Consider the following 13,419-nt stretch of genomic DNA (forward strand, 5'->3'; position numbering starts at 1 on the left):
CTTGTCAGATTTTGTTCTTAATCTCTTGGCTTTTTTTTTTTTCTTAATCCTTGGCAGTTTAGGTCTTTTTAAAAGAGCAGAGATGAGCACCTTTGATTTTTTTTTAAGAGAGAGAGAGAGAGAAAATTTTTTTTTTAATATTTATTTTTTAGTTTTCGGTGGACACAACATGTTTATTTGTATGTGGTGCTGAGGATCCAACCCAGGCTGCACGCACGCCAGGCGAGCGTGCTACTGCTTGAGCCATGTCCTCAGCCCAGAGCACCTTTGATTTTGATGAGGGAACAAAGATCAACATTTATCTTTTCCCACTATTTTTAATTGGAGATGGGCCTTATTAAATGTTTATGAAGTCTGTAGGCACACTGTCTGTAACCTGATTTACCAAACAGGTGAAGTATCAAGGATGGATACCGTGTGCATCACCACACCCACTCTAGTTCCATGCTTCCTCTCTTGGAGGTAGCTATAGCTCTGAACATTTTCTGGTGTCTGTGTAGCCTGTGGTTATTTTTGCTCATCTCTAGGCCTCTTAAGAGGCGTCGTGCTGGATGCAGTTGTGCAGAATTCTGTGTGCATTGGACGGTTAATGGGTGGGCACTCTTCTGGTTCAGACATCTGTAATACCACTGTTGTCCATTGCTGGTTAACACCCAGGCGGGTTACAGGTGGATGTTGCGCACAATATCGTGGAAGATGTCTGTGCATGTTTCTGGAGGATTCTTGCCTACAGAGGAGTTGTGTGCATACCTGGCCCACGTCCAGCACACAGCTTTCACTGGGGTTTTCACTTTCCTGACTTTAGGTGAATTTGAGAGCATGCTTTTCTGACTAAGTGAATAAGTAGTTGAAAAAATAAAACACACAGGAACAGTTTAACAGTAGCTGTTAAGCTGGGATTCCCTTTTTCCTCCTTCCCCTAAACACATGTGCATGTTTGGCTATGGTTCTAGTGCAGGGACTGAGACTTGCCTGTCTCTGGGCCTGATGTGGGCACATCTCCTTGTGCTCCCAGATCTGCTTTACATGTCCCAGCTCCCCAGCTGACTGGCAGTTGGGAGATGTGCTGGCTGCACAGGTGGTGTGACTGGGACCTGGGAGTTAGGGTGAGGTTGTGTCTTAGTTACCTGTAGACAGGGAGCTCACATGAAGTGTAAGTGAAATACTTCTGGAGGAGGCTGTGATCTGTAGCTGGAGGTGGCTCTGCTGTGCATAAGGTGCTTGTGTTTCTTTTGATGAGGTTTTGGGTCTCTGAGGGTTCACCTTTATCTATATAAAGGTTTGGAAATGGACAGAATTCCAAATGCAAGAAAAATTGCTGACTTTCAGAGCTCAACTAGAGCTTGAGAACCAAATGTTGTACTCTCATTTGGGCTGGGCAGGCAACGTGGATACTGCCCAGTCTCTTCAGAGTAGAGCAACACCAGGAGACCTGACATTCACTAGGCTTTGCTTTGTTTGCGGGGACTTCCTTGTATATTAAGACTGAATCTGTTCTCTTGAGCAATTATGGTAGCTGCACAGCCTCACCTATGCAAGTGATGGCTTTTGACTTCTATCCATGAGGTTGGTTGGGCTTTGCCTTTCTAGTTCTAAAAAAGAAGGAAATTAAAATTTTTGCATTAGTATAAATGAAGTAGGAGGACCCTAGTTCTGCTATGGCAGGGTGATGCCACCAGGGCCTAGCTCCTGCTCATCACAGCTAGGACCCAGACAGAATGCCAAAAGCAAACACTGAGACCTCTGGAAACAAAGCAGGCCGACACTGAGGACCAGCCTAGGGATCACCCATGAGGGGCTTCCTGGGGCTGGGCTTTTCTTCTGCCTCATGGCTGCACTCTGAACGAAGTGCAGTCACAGTGCTGGCTACAGATTGTTGGGAGTCTCAGAGAACCAGAGAAAGGGCCTGGGGAGGGTCAGGGCGGTGAGTACTGGGCACATGGATCCACTTATTTGGGAACACATGAGTCTCAGGTCGGGCCTCAAACAGCAGGGCAGTGGCTCTGAAAGTTGCATTTGATTCACATCTTACCCTGAATCTCAGCTGAATTCCCACATGGCATGTGCAGAGCAGAGCAAAGCATCAGAACCCAGACTTTACAAATATACAGGTTGGGAGTATATTTACTTACTTACACGCAGGACTGTGGTCTGAACCTAACGAATCCAATAGTCTTCTACCACATAACTGGAGCTCAGCCACATTGGTGATGGCACCCACACACCTGAACCCAGTCCCATTGGTGATGGCACCCATACAAGCAGTCTGAATACAAATGAGAATCTGAATGGAAATTCCAAAATCCAACTGTATACTGTCTATAAGAAGTGCACTTTATATAAAAAGACTTAGATATATTAAAAAGAAAGAGTTAAGCCAGGTATGGTGGTGCACACTCATAATCTCATACTTAGGATGCTGATACAGAAGAATTGCAAGTGTGAGTCCAGCCTGGGAATATCATCCAGGAATACTACCAAGGAGAAGAGGGACATCTCCCATCTAGAAGAAAGAACAAGCCGGGAACAGTGGCATCCACCCATAATCCCCCCCACTCAGGAATCTGAGGGAGCAGGATTGCAAATTTGAGGCCAGCCTCAGTAACTTAGCCAGACTATCTCAAAAAATAAAAAGGGCTAGGGATGTAGCTTAGGAGTAAGGTGTCCCTGAGTTCAATCTCCAGTACCACCAAAAAAAAGAAAAAAGGAGAGAAATCGGGAAAACCAGAAAATATTTTAACTGAATGAAAATGAAAATACAACATATCAAAGTTTATAACTGTAAATTCTTGTATTAGAAAATAAAATAGACCTCAGATTAATTATATGAGCTTCTCTCTAGAGAATCTAGGTAAGAACCCAATGCAGTGGTACACACCTGTAATCCCAGCAACTTGGGAAGCTGAGGCAGGAGGATCACAAGACCCTGTCTCAAAAAGTAAAAAGGACTGGGGATGTGACTCAGTGGTAGAGTGCCCTTGGGTTCAATCCCCAGTAAACCCCTGCCCTCCAACCCCCCAAAAAGGAAAAAAGAATCTAGGAAAGAAGAGAAAATGAAACTGAAATCAAACAGAAAGGAAATAATGAAGAGCAGAACTCAATGAGATTAAAAACGGAAAACAATATGGTCAACAGCATTGGTTCCTGGAAAACAGCTCTAAAATGCACATATCAATGAAGAAAGAGAAGACCGAAGCTGGGACGTCCAAAACTGAAGAGGAGACAGTTCTATAGGTTGAAGGAAGGGAAGATGTGAATCTCATGCCCACAAAGTCAACAACTAAATGAAATCAAATTCCTTGAATGACAGACTCTCTCTAGCAGAGAATATCTGAATATCATATATATGAAAAAAAGTCAGATTTTTTTGCTAAACTCTTTGTCATCAGGAACATTCCAGACCTGAATGGCTTCACTGGAGAGTTCCACTGACATTTATAACATTTACGGAAATAATGCTGATTTCACACAGACTCACAGAAAAGTGAGGAGGTGGGACTGGTTCCAAACTCATCTTTTAAGGCCAGAATTGCCTTGATACAAAAACAGACATTACGAGAAAAGAAAATTGCAGACCAGTATCTCCTGAACTGAGACACAAATATCCTCAACCAAAAATTGGAAACTTGAGTCCAGCAGCACCTGGGGAAGGGTGCTGCATCATAATGGAGTGGGCGTTACCAATGCCAAGATTTTGGAATACCCCAACAACAGACTCAAGGAAAAAAATGATCATCTTAGGAAATGCAAAAGAAGCCTTTGACAAGAGCCAGAATCCCTTCATGATGTGAGATGTGGAAACATCTCAGGGAGGAGGGAGCATCCTGACCCTGAGGCCAGCCTCAGTGGGAGGCCAGGGACTGGCCAGGCAGCTGTCCTCTTCACTGCTCTGAGCATCCTGGTGGAGGGCTCCCCAGGGTGGCAAGGAGGAAAAGGAAAAGCAGAAGGGCTGGAGCGGAGGCCAAGCCACTGCCTTACAGGCAAGGAGACCATCTTGATGGAGAGTTCTGTGATATCCTCAGCACACAAGAGCAGCTACAGCCTGTGTCTCAGCAGTGAGCAGTTGGCAGTAAACAGCATTTGTGATAGGTAGTACTAAAAAACATGAAATACTTAAAAGATGTGCAGGGTAATATTGCTGAAAATTGACTTTATGAAGGAAATAGAGAAATGTACTGTTTTCATGGTTTGAAAAACTTGATATTACTGAGAAGGCAAATCTTCCCAAATTACCCAACATAATTCTGTCCAAATTTTGGCAGCGTGTTTTGTTGAAAAAGCTGAGCATGGTGTGCACACCTATAACCCCAGCTGCTCAGGAGCTGGGGGCAAAAGGATCATAAGTTTGAGCCCACTCTGAACAACCTAGTGAGACTTCGTTGTGAGACCTTATCTAAAAAATTAAAAAATACATAAAAGGGCTGGGGGTTTAGCTCAGTGGTAGAATGTTTGTCTAGCATATAAGAGGTCCTGGATTCCATCTCCAACACAAATAAGAAAAAAAAAACTGATTAAAAAATTATATGGAAAGACAAAGAAACTAATAGCTAAAATAACTTAAAGAATAGGGGTTTGGGGGTACAGCTTTTTGGTGGAACATCTGTCTAGCATACATGAGCTGGGTTCACTCCCCGGCCCTGCAAAAAAAGAAAGGGAAAGTGAAATCAGAAATTAAGGTTCACACTGCTTATGTTTTGAGACCCGTGATAAAACCATAGTAGACTAGGTGTGTGCTCATGTAACAGAGATCTGTAGCGTGGGCAGGCAAAGTAGAGACAGACATTCAGAGGCAATTCCTATGTCCCCCTGAGCTCATGTGGGCATTTCATCTTCAAAGCCTCACGTCAGTGATGTTATGAGGTGGGAAGATAGCCCCACTGTGGTATTGAGAGGTGGGCTTTGAGAAGTGACTAGACTAGATAGGGTCATCAGAATGATTTGATCTTTACTAAAATTAGTAAGTTTACTAAAATTAGTAAATTTTAGTAAAGATCAGAATTGATCTTTACTAAAGTTAAAATCCTCTACTCTACAAGTCATAGTGAAGAGGATAGAAAATCAGGCCTCAGACTGGAAGAAAATATTTGCAAACATATTTGATAAGGACTTGTATCCAGAATACACAAGAACCTCTCAAAATAAATAATAAGAAACAACAAAAATAGACAAAGGCTAAGCGTGGTGATGCACGCCTGTAATTGCAGCCACTTGGGAGCCTGAGGCAGGAGGATCACATGCTCAAGCCAGCCTGGGAAACTTAGCAAGGTCCTGTCTTGAAATAAAAATAAAAGGGGCTGAGGATGATGCTCAGTGGTAGAGCACTTGCCCAGCATGCTTGAGGCCCTGGGTTTGATCCTCAGTATTCCCCTTCCCCCATCTTCTGCCAACACACAGAGAAATGTCTGCGTTTAGTGCCCAAAACAGCACTGTCTGTGGCCCAGACTGGGAGGAGCTTGGAGTTCTGCAAAAGGGAGCCAGAGCAGGACCACAAGGGTCTTGGTAATTCCCCAGGAGCTGTGCTGTGTTCCTGGTGTGGGACTGACTGAGCTGTTGTTACAGGGTCACACTGCACCTTACAAAACAGTCTCTGCCCGAGCAGCGGCCCCATCCACCATCCTTCGGCTTCCAGCTGTGGCTTTTCAAGGAGTTTTTGAGAAATATCCTGAAACACTGGTGAGGGTGGTACAGGTGAGTCACTTTTTGGCTATCTCAGACATGGGGCTTGGGAACTACCATGAGGTTTGATTAGGGCTATTCCCAGTTTATGGAGTCAGTTCTGAGTTGTTGGTAGATCCAGAAAATGGTGGGATTCATAGGACCTAGTGATTTTTTGTTTTTTTGCAGTACTGGGAATCAAACCAAGAGCCTCATACATTCTGGGCAACTGCTCTGCCACTGAGTTACAATCCCAGCCCTTTTTGTTTTATTTTTTTCAAGACAGGGCCTTGATAAGTTGCTGAGGCAGGCCTGGAACTTGTGATCCTTCTGCCTTAGGCTCCCAAGTGGTTAGGATTACAAGGGTGCAGCACCATGCCCAGCTATAACTAAGGCTGTTTTTGTAATGTGTGTGTGTGTGTGTGTGTATGTGTGTGTGTGTATGTGTGTGTATATGTGTAATATATATATATATATATATTTTTTTAAATATTCTTTAATTGTAGGTGGACACAATACCTTTTCATTTAAGTGGTGCTGAGGATTGAACCCAGGGCCTCACACATGTGAGATGAGTGCTCTGCCACTGAGCCCCAGCCCCAGCCCCTGTAATGTGTATTGTACAATAAAAATTAATTAATTTTCATGATTTTGCAAGTTCCAGGCCAGCCTCAGCTGTGAGTCCCTGTCTCAGAGTAAAAAATAAAAAGGGCTGGGAGTATGGCTCAGTGGTAAAGTACCCCTGGTTTAATTCTCAGTACTGGGGGTAGGGGAAGAGGTCTTTAGATTTTCCAGATTTCCTATTCCCTCCATAAGTTTTTTTTATTTTTTATTTTTTAGTTGTAGATGGAGACAATACCTTTATTTTATTTATTCTTATATGGTGCTGAGGATCGAACCCAGTGACCTACACGTGATAGGCGAGCACTCTACCACTGAGCCACCACCCCAGCTCCCAAAAGATACTTTTAATTAAAAATTAAATACCTCATTTTATTTTATTTTTTTATTTTTTTTTTTTTTTAGAGAGAGTGAGAGAGGAGAGAGAGAGAGAATTTTTAATATTTATTTCTTAGTTCTCGGCAGACACAACATCCTTTTTTGTATGTGGTGCTGAGGATCGAACCCGGGCCGCACGCATGCCAGGCGAGCGCGCTACCGCTTGAGCCACATCCCCAACCCTAAATACCTCATTTTAGAGTAATTTTAGATTTATAGAAAACTTACAAAAACAATGCAAATCCTGTGTGCCCCTCCACCCCATTTCCCATAAGAGCCTCCTATGACCAGCGGGCTGGCTGGGGGAGGGGGTCAGGTCCTGGGAGGTCAGGTGTGTCAGCTTGGGCCAGCCTCCGGCCCGTGGCTGCTCACTCCCCCACCCTCTCACTGCAGATCATCATGGTGAGGCTGCAGAGGGTGACATTCCTGGCTCTGTACAACTACCTGGGCCTGACCACAGAGCTGTTCAATCCCGTGAGTACACAGTGCCTGCAGAAGACACATCAGCACAGCAGTGGCCATGCCAGTTCAGGTCCTCAGCTTTGGAGTTTGGGACTGATGATGTGTTGGGCTTGCCTTTCTGCTTCAGGCCTGTAGCAATGCACCGGGTTGATTCCTGGGAGTCAGGAACATTTATTAGGACCTGGGGTGCAGCTGGGCTCCTTCTCAGATCTGGAGCTCATCTCTCCTGGCACTGAGCCTGGGTAGAGGCTTTCCTCTCTCCCTTTCTACAGCTGCAAACCTGCCTAGGGCACAGAGGCTATCTGCTGAGCTGTTGTTCCTTCTGCACTTGTCCCTCAGGCCACTCTTGCTAGCCCCTGGCTCTGTGTCCTGCCCTTAACTGATACTTAGCTGGGATGGGTTTGGAGGGAACCAAGCATTGCTAGGAGCACAAGGCTCGCCCACATCCTCATGTGACCCTGGTCAGACACTTATTCTGTGAGAAGGGGCAAGACTAGTTTCCACCTGGTAGAGCTCTTGTGAGCTGCATTCCTTGCTCTTTCCCCAAATGTTAGAACAACACCAGAACCTAGAGGGCAAAGGACACTCAGAAGGTACTGTGAAGTCCCCAGAATTTCTGGTATTAAGGGCTCAGTATATGTGCATTATTACTATTCTCATGTCATCTGGGTGTCCTCCCTAGTCCCAATGATTTTTTAGGGTTTGTCATCTTCAGTTACTGGTGTTTTAGGGAATACCCTTTTGGGTTTTGTATTTTTTCCTCTTCGTGAAGAGCATTACAGTTTCTGGGCTATGATTTTGACTTATGTCAAAGGCAGAGCCTAAAAGGAGAGCAGCCTGAACTGCCACTGCCTTATAGAACCAGCCTTTGGGCGTGTCTAGACTCCAAGTAACAGTCCACCCAGTACTGGGATGTGCCAACATGTCCTTCAGGGTCCTTTCAGTGGAATGCTTGTGGGGAATGAGTACTGCTGATATTCCTTCTTATGCCCCAGGAGAGCCAGGCCATCCCTCTTGTGTCTGTAGCCAGTGTGGCTTCTGGACGGACCAAAAGGCAGGTGTTTTGTGGCACAGAGGAGCGTCTTGAGAAACCTCCACAGCCCCAAGATCCTTGCACCTCAGGTATGGTCCCCATCCAGGGAGAGGGCTCTCACCTTGAAGGCCAAGGGTTTCTCTCTTCCACTGCCTAAATTCTCACGTGCCCAGTTACCTCATGAATACCCAGGTCTCCTCCTCCTCTGCACCCAGGTCTACTCCCCTATTCCCAGGTCTCCTTCCCTGCACCCAGGTCTCTTCCCCTGCACCCAGGTCTTCTCCCCTGTTCCCAGATCTCCTTCCCTGTGCCCATGTATCCTCCCCTGCACCTAGGTCTCCTGCCCTGCACCCAGGTCTCCTGCCCTGCACCCAGGTCTCCTGCCCTACACCTGGGTCTCCTTGCCTATTCCCAGGTCTCTTCCCCTGCACCCAGTTCTCCTGCCCTGGGTCCAGGTCTCCTGCCCTGCACCCAGGTCTCTCGTCTCTCATTCCTTTATTGTTCCTCTAGGTTTCCCTGTAAAGGAGTTTCCCAGGGGAAGCTTTATATGCAGAGCAGGTTCACAGCCTTGTGCTCTGGCTCAAGAGTAGGTTGAATCTGGGGACTAAATTGTCCAGTGAGGCCTGTACTGTGTGGGACATCTATAGGTGACCTATGCTATGGTGTTACCATAGAGCCACCTTGACAGTGAGGGGGTATGCTCTTTGTATTTTTATAAATCATCATATTCTCAAAAGGGTTTCCAGTAGCTAACAAAAGTCTGTTGAATTAAAACATATTTGGGGTAAATGTGGGCTGGAATGCAAAGGCTCCCTCTCATATGCTGCAGAGACCCTGAAAGTCAAGGCCTGGCCCTGCTACCAGCTGATCTTCCTTGGGCAAGGCCAAGACCTAGCTCCAGCCAACTTACCTTTCCCCAGAAATGTGTTTTGGAATAGGTGTTCGTTAAGTCTTTGTTCCTGAGTAGCACTTATCTCTCCTGTACTGTTGGTCATTATGAAGCAAAAGCCCTGGGACTCATCCTCCTGAAGGTGCTTGGTGCAGGGTAGCAGTCCTGAGTGAGGCCTTTGCAGAGACCAAGGTGGTGACGGTCATAGCCCTCTGCAAAACAGGCTGAGGCAGACTGCAAGGCTGGGAGCTTTGCTGTAGCACTGCAGCCAAGATTCACCCCAGGTGTGCTCAGGGGCCACAGGGAAAGCAGCAGCTCCATTGGAACTCAGGCAGCAGTAGGGACAGTCAGTTCAGGAGACCCTCACAGTGGTTGGCAAGGAAGGACATGGGACTGGGGGAGGCCAGCAGGACCAATCTGAGGCCAGCATTTTCTTGTCACTCCCCTGGCAGGTGCAGATGGTGAGGTGGCCTGGAAGTTTGTCTGCAGGTGCACAGGGTGCTGAGGAGGGCCATGCCTGGGCCATGCACTGCAGTAGGGACCCTGCACCCTGAGCCCTTCAAGAGCTGGACACTAGGGCATGTGGAGACTGCAGTTGGCTTATATCTATCTCCCCTGCAGATCAAGGGGGCAGCTGTCCAGCAGCCTCTGGGCATTTGCTGAAGAGGAGTTACTCTGTTCCTTTGCCTTCTGTCCATGAGGAGGTCTCAGAAAAGCTTGGGCAGTCCCAGGCAAGAGATTCTGCTCTTCCAGGCCCACCAGGTAAAGGACCCTGCCACTGTGCTGTCAGCATTGCTCTGTGTATCAGAGGGATCGTCCATGCTGCCCTGCACCTTGTGTTTTCCTGTATAGCCTGAGGAGGTGGGCACCCTGAACTTGGTGCTGTTTATAAATGGACAAGAGCCTAATGGCCCCATGGGGCCTGTGCAGGATTAGGCATTGTCACTGCAGGATTAGGCATCTAGCTCCTGAACACAGTGCCTGCATAGTGGGGTCCCCGCATCTGCCTGCTTCCCTCTTCTGCCACTCCTACTGGCCCCTTCCTTGGTAGTAGGCTCTGCTGATGTTCCCACCACAAACCCACATGCTCTCTGTGTTTCCTGGGTTCTTGTTTTTTTACAGCACAGAGCCTGTAGGCAGCTTGCTGCTGCCTGTCCTCTCACCTCAGTCTCTCCTTCGCTGGGCTTATTGGATCTCAGGGCAGTCCTCACTGTCCCCATGGCCAGCATGGACACAAGGTGCTCCCTTCTCACTCTTCACTCCTGCTGCCACATATCCCCCATGGAAGCCTGTGCTGGAGCCTCTGCCTGCTGGCACATGCCCACATGGAGGTGCACAACTTCCCATTCTGCTGCCACAAGTCCACCCAGCCCACACCTAGCATGCAGCCCCTCCCACTCCCACCACAGACTCACTTCATCACCTCCATATTTGCTGTTGGTCATTTGTGGTTAATTGGCAACCTTGGGGCCTCCTGGCTGTCAGGATTCCCTCTTAAGAGCTGATGGCTGGAGCTCCAGAGCCCTTTGTCCCCTGGCCTCTGCAGCTGGTGTGTGGATGTTGTGGTTCTAGATGTTTGCAAAGACCTTCTCTCTCCCTCCCTCAGAAAACTGACCCATGGGGCCCTCTACTCACCAGGAATCTCCTATACTGAAAACCAGCCATTTGACACCTTGCGATTTGTGTTTAGGGTCTTATTCCTTGCTGCTTCCTGGTCATATATTTCTTCTTCTGTCAGCTCCACATCAAGGTGCTTCTTCATCTGTAGTTCACTCTTGGAATGTGAGCCACATGTGTATAGAGGAAGCTCCTTTCTTCACCCCACACAATGCACCCAACACCACCAGAGAATCAATCTTTCATGCTCTCTGGTGTTTTGGTAACCTCACTTTAGGAGTTAGGTTTCTGAATCTGCATGGATTTTTTTTAGGTCACAGTTTTATTGAGATGTAGTTCACATGCTACAAAGCCCACCTTAAGAGTGGGCAGCCCAGTGGTTTCAGCATATTCACAATCTGTGCCTTGGTCACCATTCTTACCTTTGGCTACTTACCCAGGCATTCCCACCATCCAGCCAGGACCTCTCTGGCAGCTACTTCCTTTGACTGCCCAGCCCCAGGCAGCTGTTGGACCTGACTCTGAGTTCCCTGACCTGGATATGTTATTGTGTGGATCTATTTCTAACTTATCTACTATGTACTATTTATTAGTACACTTAAGAGTTTTATCACTAAGTCATTTTTTAATTCTCATTGATTGTTATGGTTGTATAATATACTTACAGAATGTAAATATCCTAAGTGGATAATTTAATGAAATTTCACAAATTGAACTCTCCTGTGAAGCAAGATAAAGAAACATCAGCCACTGTAAACTGCCATTCAGCAATAACAGGGTGTGGGCTGAGGGCCTCTTCCCACCTCCCCTGTGCTCTAGATAGACTTCAGCACTTGCAGAGTGTCCACTGAGGGCCTCTTTCTACCTTGAATTTGTTCTTTGGAGAGCTGCAGGTACATCTTTTTCTGCATGGCTTTCTAGTTGATCCACCACATTTTAAAGAGCTTGACTGATAGAAACATTTGAATTACCATGTAATGAAATTTGAATACAAATTATCCAATCCATAAGTATATCTGTTGAAGTCAGTATTTTAGTTTTATGAATCTAATGTATTCACATATTTTATCACTTGGAGTATGTTTAACTTTATTTATTTTTGTGTGTATGTACATTTGCGTGTGTGCATGTGTGTGTGTGTGTGTGTGTGTGTGTGTATTTGTTTGGTTTTGGTGCTGGGGTTTGTACCCAGGGCCACTTTCCCATTGAGTTACATCCCAAGTCCTTTTTTAGTTTTAATTTTGAGACTGGGTATTACTAAATTACTGAGGGTCTTGCTAAGTTTCTGAGGCTGGCCACCTCCCTCAGCTAGATCCCGTCAGTGAAGAAGCCAAGTGCTTCTCACCTTCCTAGAAAGTCAGTGCCCCTGGCCAGCACAGTGGCTCTTGTCTGCACACCTGGGTTTGGGGGTTGTGTTTTAGGTTAGCACTTTACTAGGCATGAGCAGCACGCACCGAGGCACATGGAATTTGGGTGCAGCTCTGTGATTCTGACTGACTTGCCCCCACACATGGTGTCCATCATGGGGCCAAGAAAGGCCTACCCACCCACTTCCCACAGCCTGCTTTCCTCATGGAGTGTGCAAGTCCACACTCTGGTTTGGCTGCCAGAGTCACCTGTGAACGGGGTGCAGGGTGCCTTCAGGTGCCTGGTACCTTCCCTGGAGATGTGTTGTGGATGTCCCTGTGCTGCCTGTCCCTGACTCACTGCATTTGAACCTCGTTTATATCCTCCTGCTCACGTGAGATGCTGGGCATATGAGGTACAAGTCTTGTTTGTTTGTGGCACTGAGGATTGAACCCAGGGGCACTCAACTCTGAGCCACCTCCCTAGCCCTGTTTGTTTTTTATTTTGAGACAAGGTCTCACTAAGTTGCTTTGGGCCTCCTTAAGTTGCCAAGGCTGGCTTTGAACTTTCGATCCTCCTGCCTCAGCTTCCCAAGTCGCCGGGATTATAGGCGTGTGCCACTGCACCCAGCATTGTGCAAGTCTTAAAACAATCCCAAGGAGTGGGTATTGTAAATTCTAGCTGTTGGACAAGGGCACTGTAGCCTATATAAGTCACATACATGCACAGCTCACAGGTGTGGGCGGATTGAAACCTAGAAGTGTGTGTGATCCAGAGCTCACATGCTTTGACAGAATCCAGAGATATGATCTGGAGGTCTGCTGACTGGGTATGCAGTAGTGTCTAAATGGTGATTGTGGACCATTGCTGTGTTTCAAATGTGGTGTGGCCCCCAGAGGTCCTTGTGCTGGATTCTTGATCTCCAGTGTGGCTGCGTTGAGGTGGTAGAAGCTTTAAGAGGCGGAACCTTAGGGCTAGGGATGTAGCTTAGATAGAGTGCTTACCTGGCCATGGATCCCCAGTACTGAAAAAAGAAAAGAAGAAGATGGGGCCTGCTGGGAGCTGCTTGGGCAGGGGCTGCATGCTCATGAATAGATCAAAGCTGTATGATGGGAGTCGCTCGGGTCTTGAGGAACAGGCTTGGGGGGGCTGTGGTTGTGGCTCAGTAGTAGAGCACTTGCCTAGCACATGTGAGGCACTGGGTTTGATCCTTAGCACCATATAAAAATTAATAAATAAAACAAAGAGGGCTGGGGACATAGCTCAGTTGGTAGAGTGCTTGCCTCTCATGCACAAGGCCCTGGGTTCAATCCCCAGCACTGCAAAAAAAAAAAAAAAAAAGGTATTGCCATGTGCAGTGACACACACCTGTAATCCCAGCAGCTTGGGAAGCTGAGGCAGGAAGATCGCGTGAGTG

General features: G+C 46.9%; 1 protein-coding gene across 1 annotated transcript in view; it reads left to right on the forward strand.

Annotated features, from left to right (window-relative positions):
* Window positions 1-13,419, forward strand: part of PNPLA7 (patatin like domain 7, lysophospholipase) — a 69,018-nt gene that overhangs the window by 12,351 nt on the left and 43,248 nt on the right. The window contains 6 exon segments of the mRNA XM_081269834.1: window positions 5,560-5,688; window positions 7,048-7,128; window positions 8,112-8,238; window positions 9,491-9,534; window positions 9,536-9,572; window positions 9,660-9,800. Coding sequence (XP_081125960.1) covers window positions 5,560-5,688; window positions 7,048-7,128; window positions 8,112-8,238; window positions 9,491-9,534; window positions 9,536-9,572; window positions 9,660-9,800 — 559 coding nt within the window.

Source organism: Spermophilus citellus (genome assembly GCF_964194105.1).
Source record: "Spermophilus citellus genome assembly, chromosome: 2".
Classification (NCBI taxonomy): domain Eukaryota; kingdom Metazoa; phylum Chordata; class Mammalia; order Rodentia; family Sciuridae; genus Spermophilus; species Spermophilus citellus.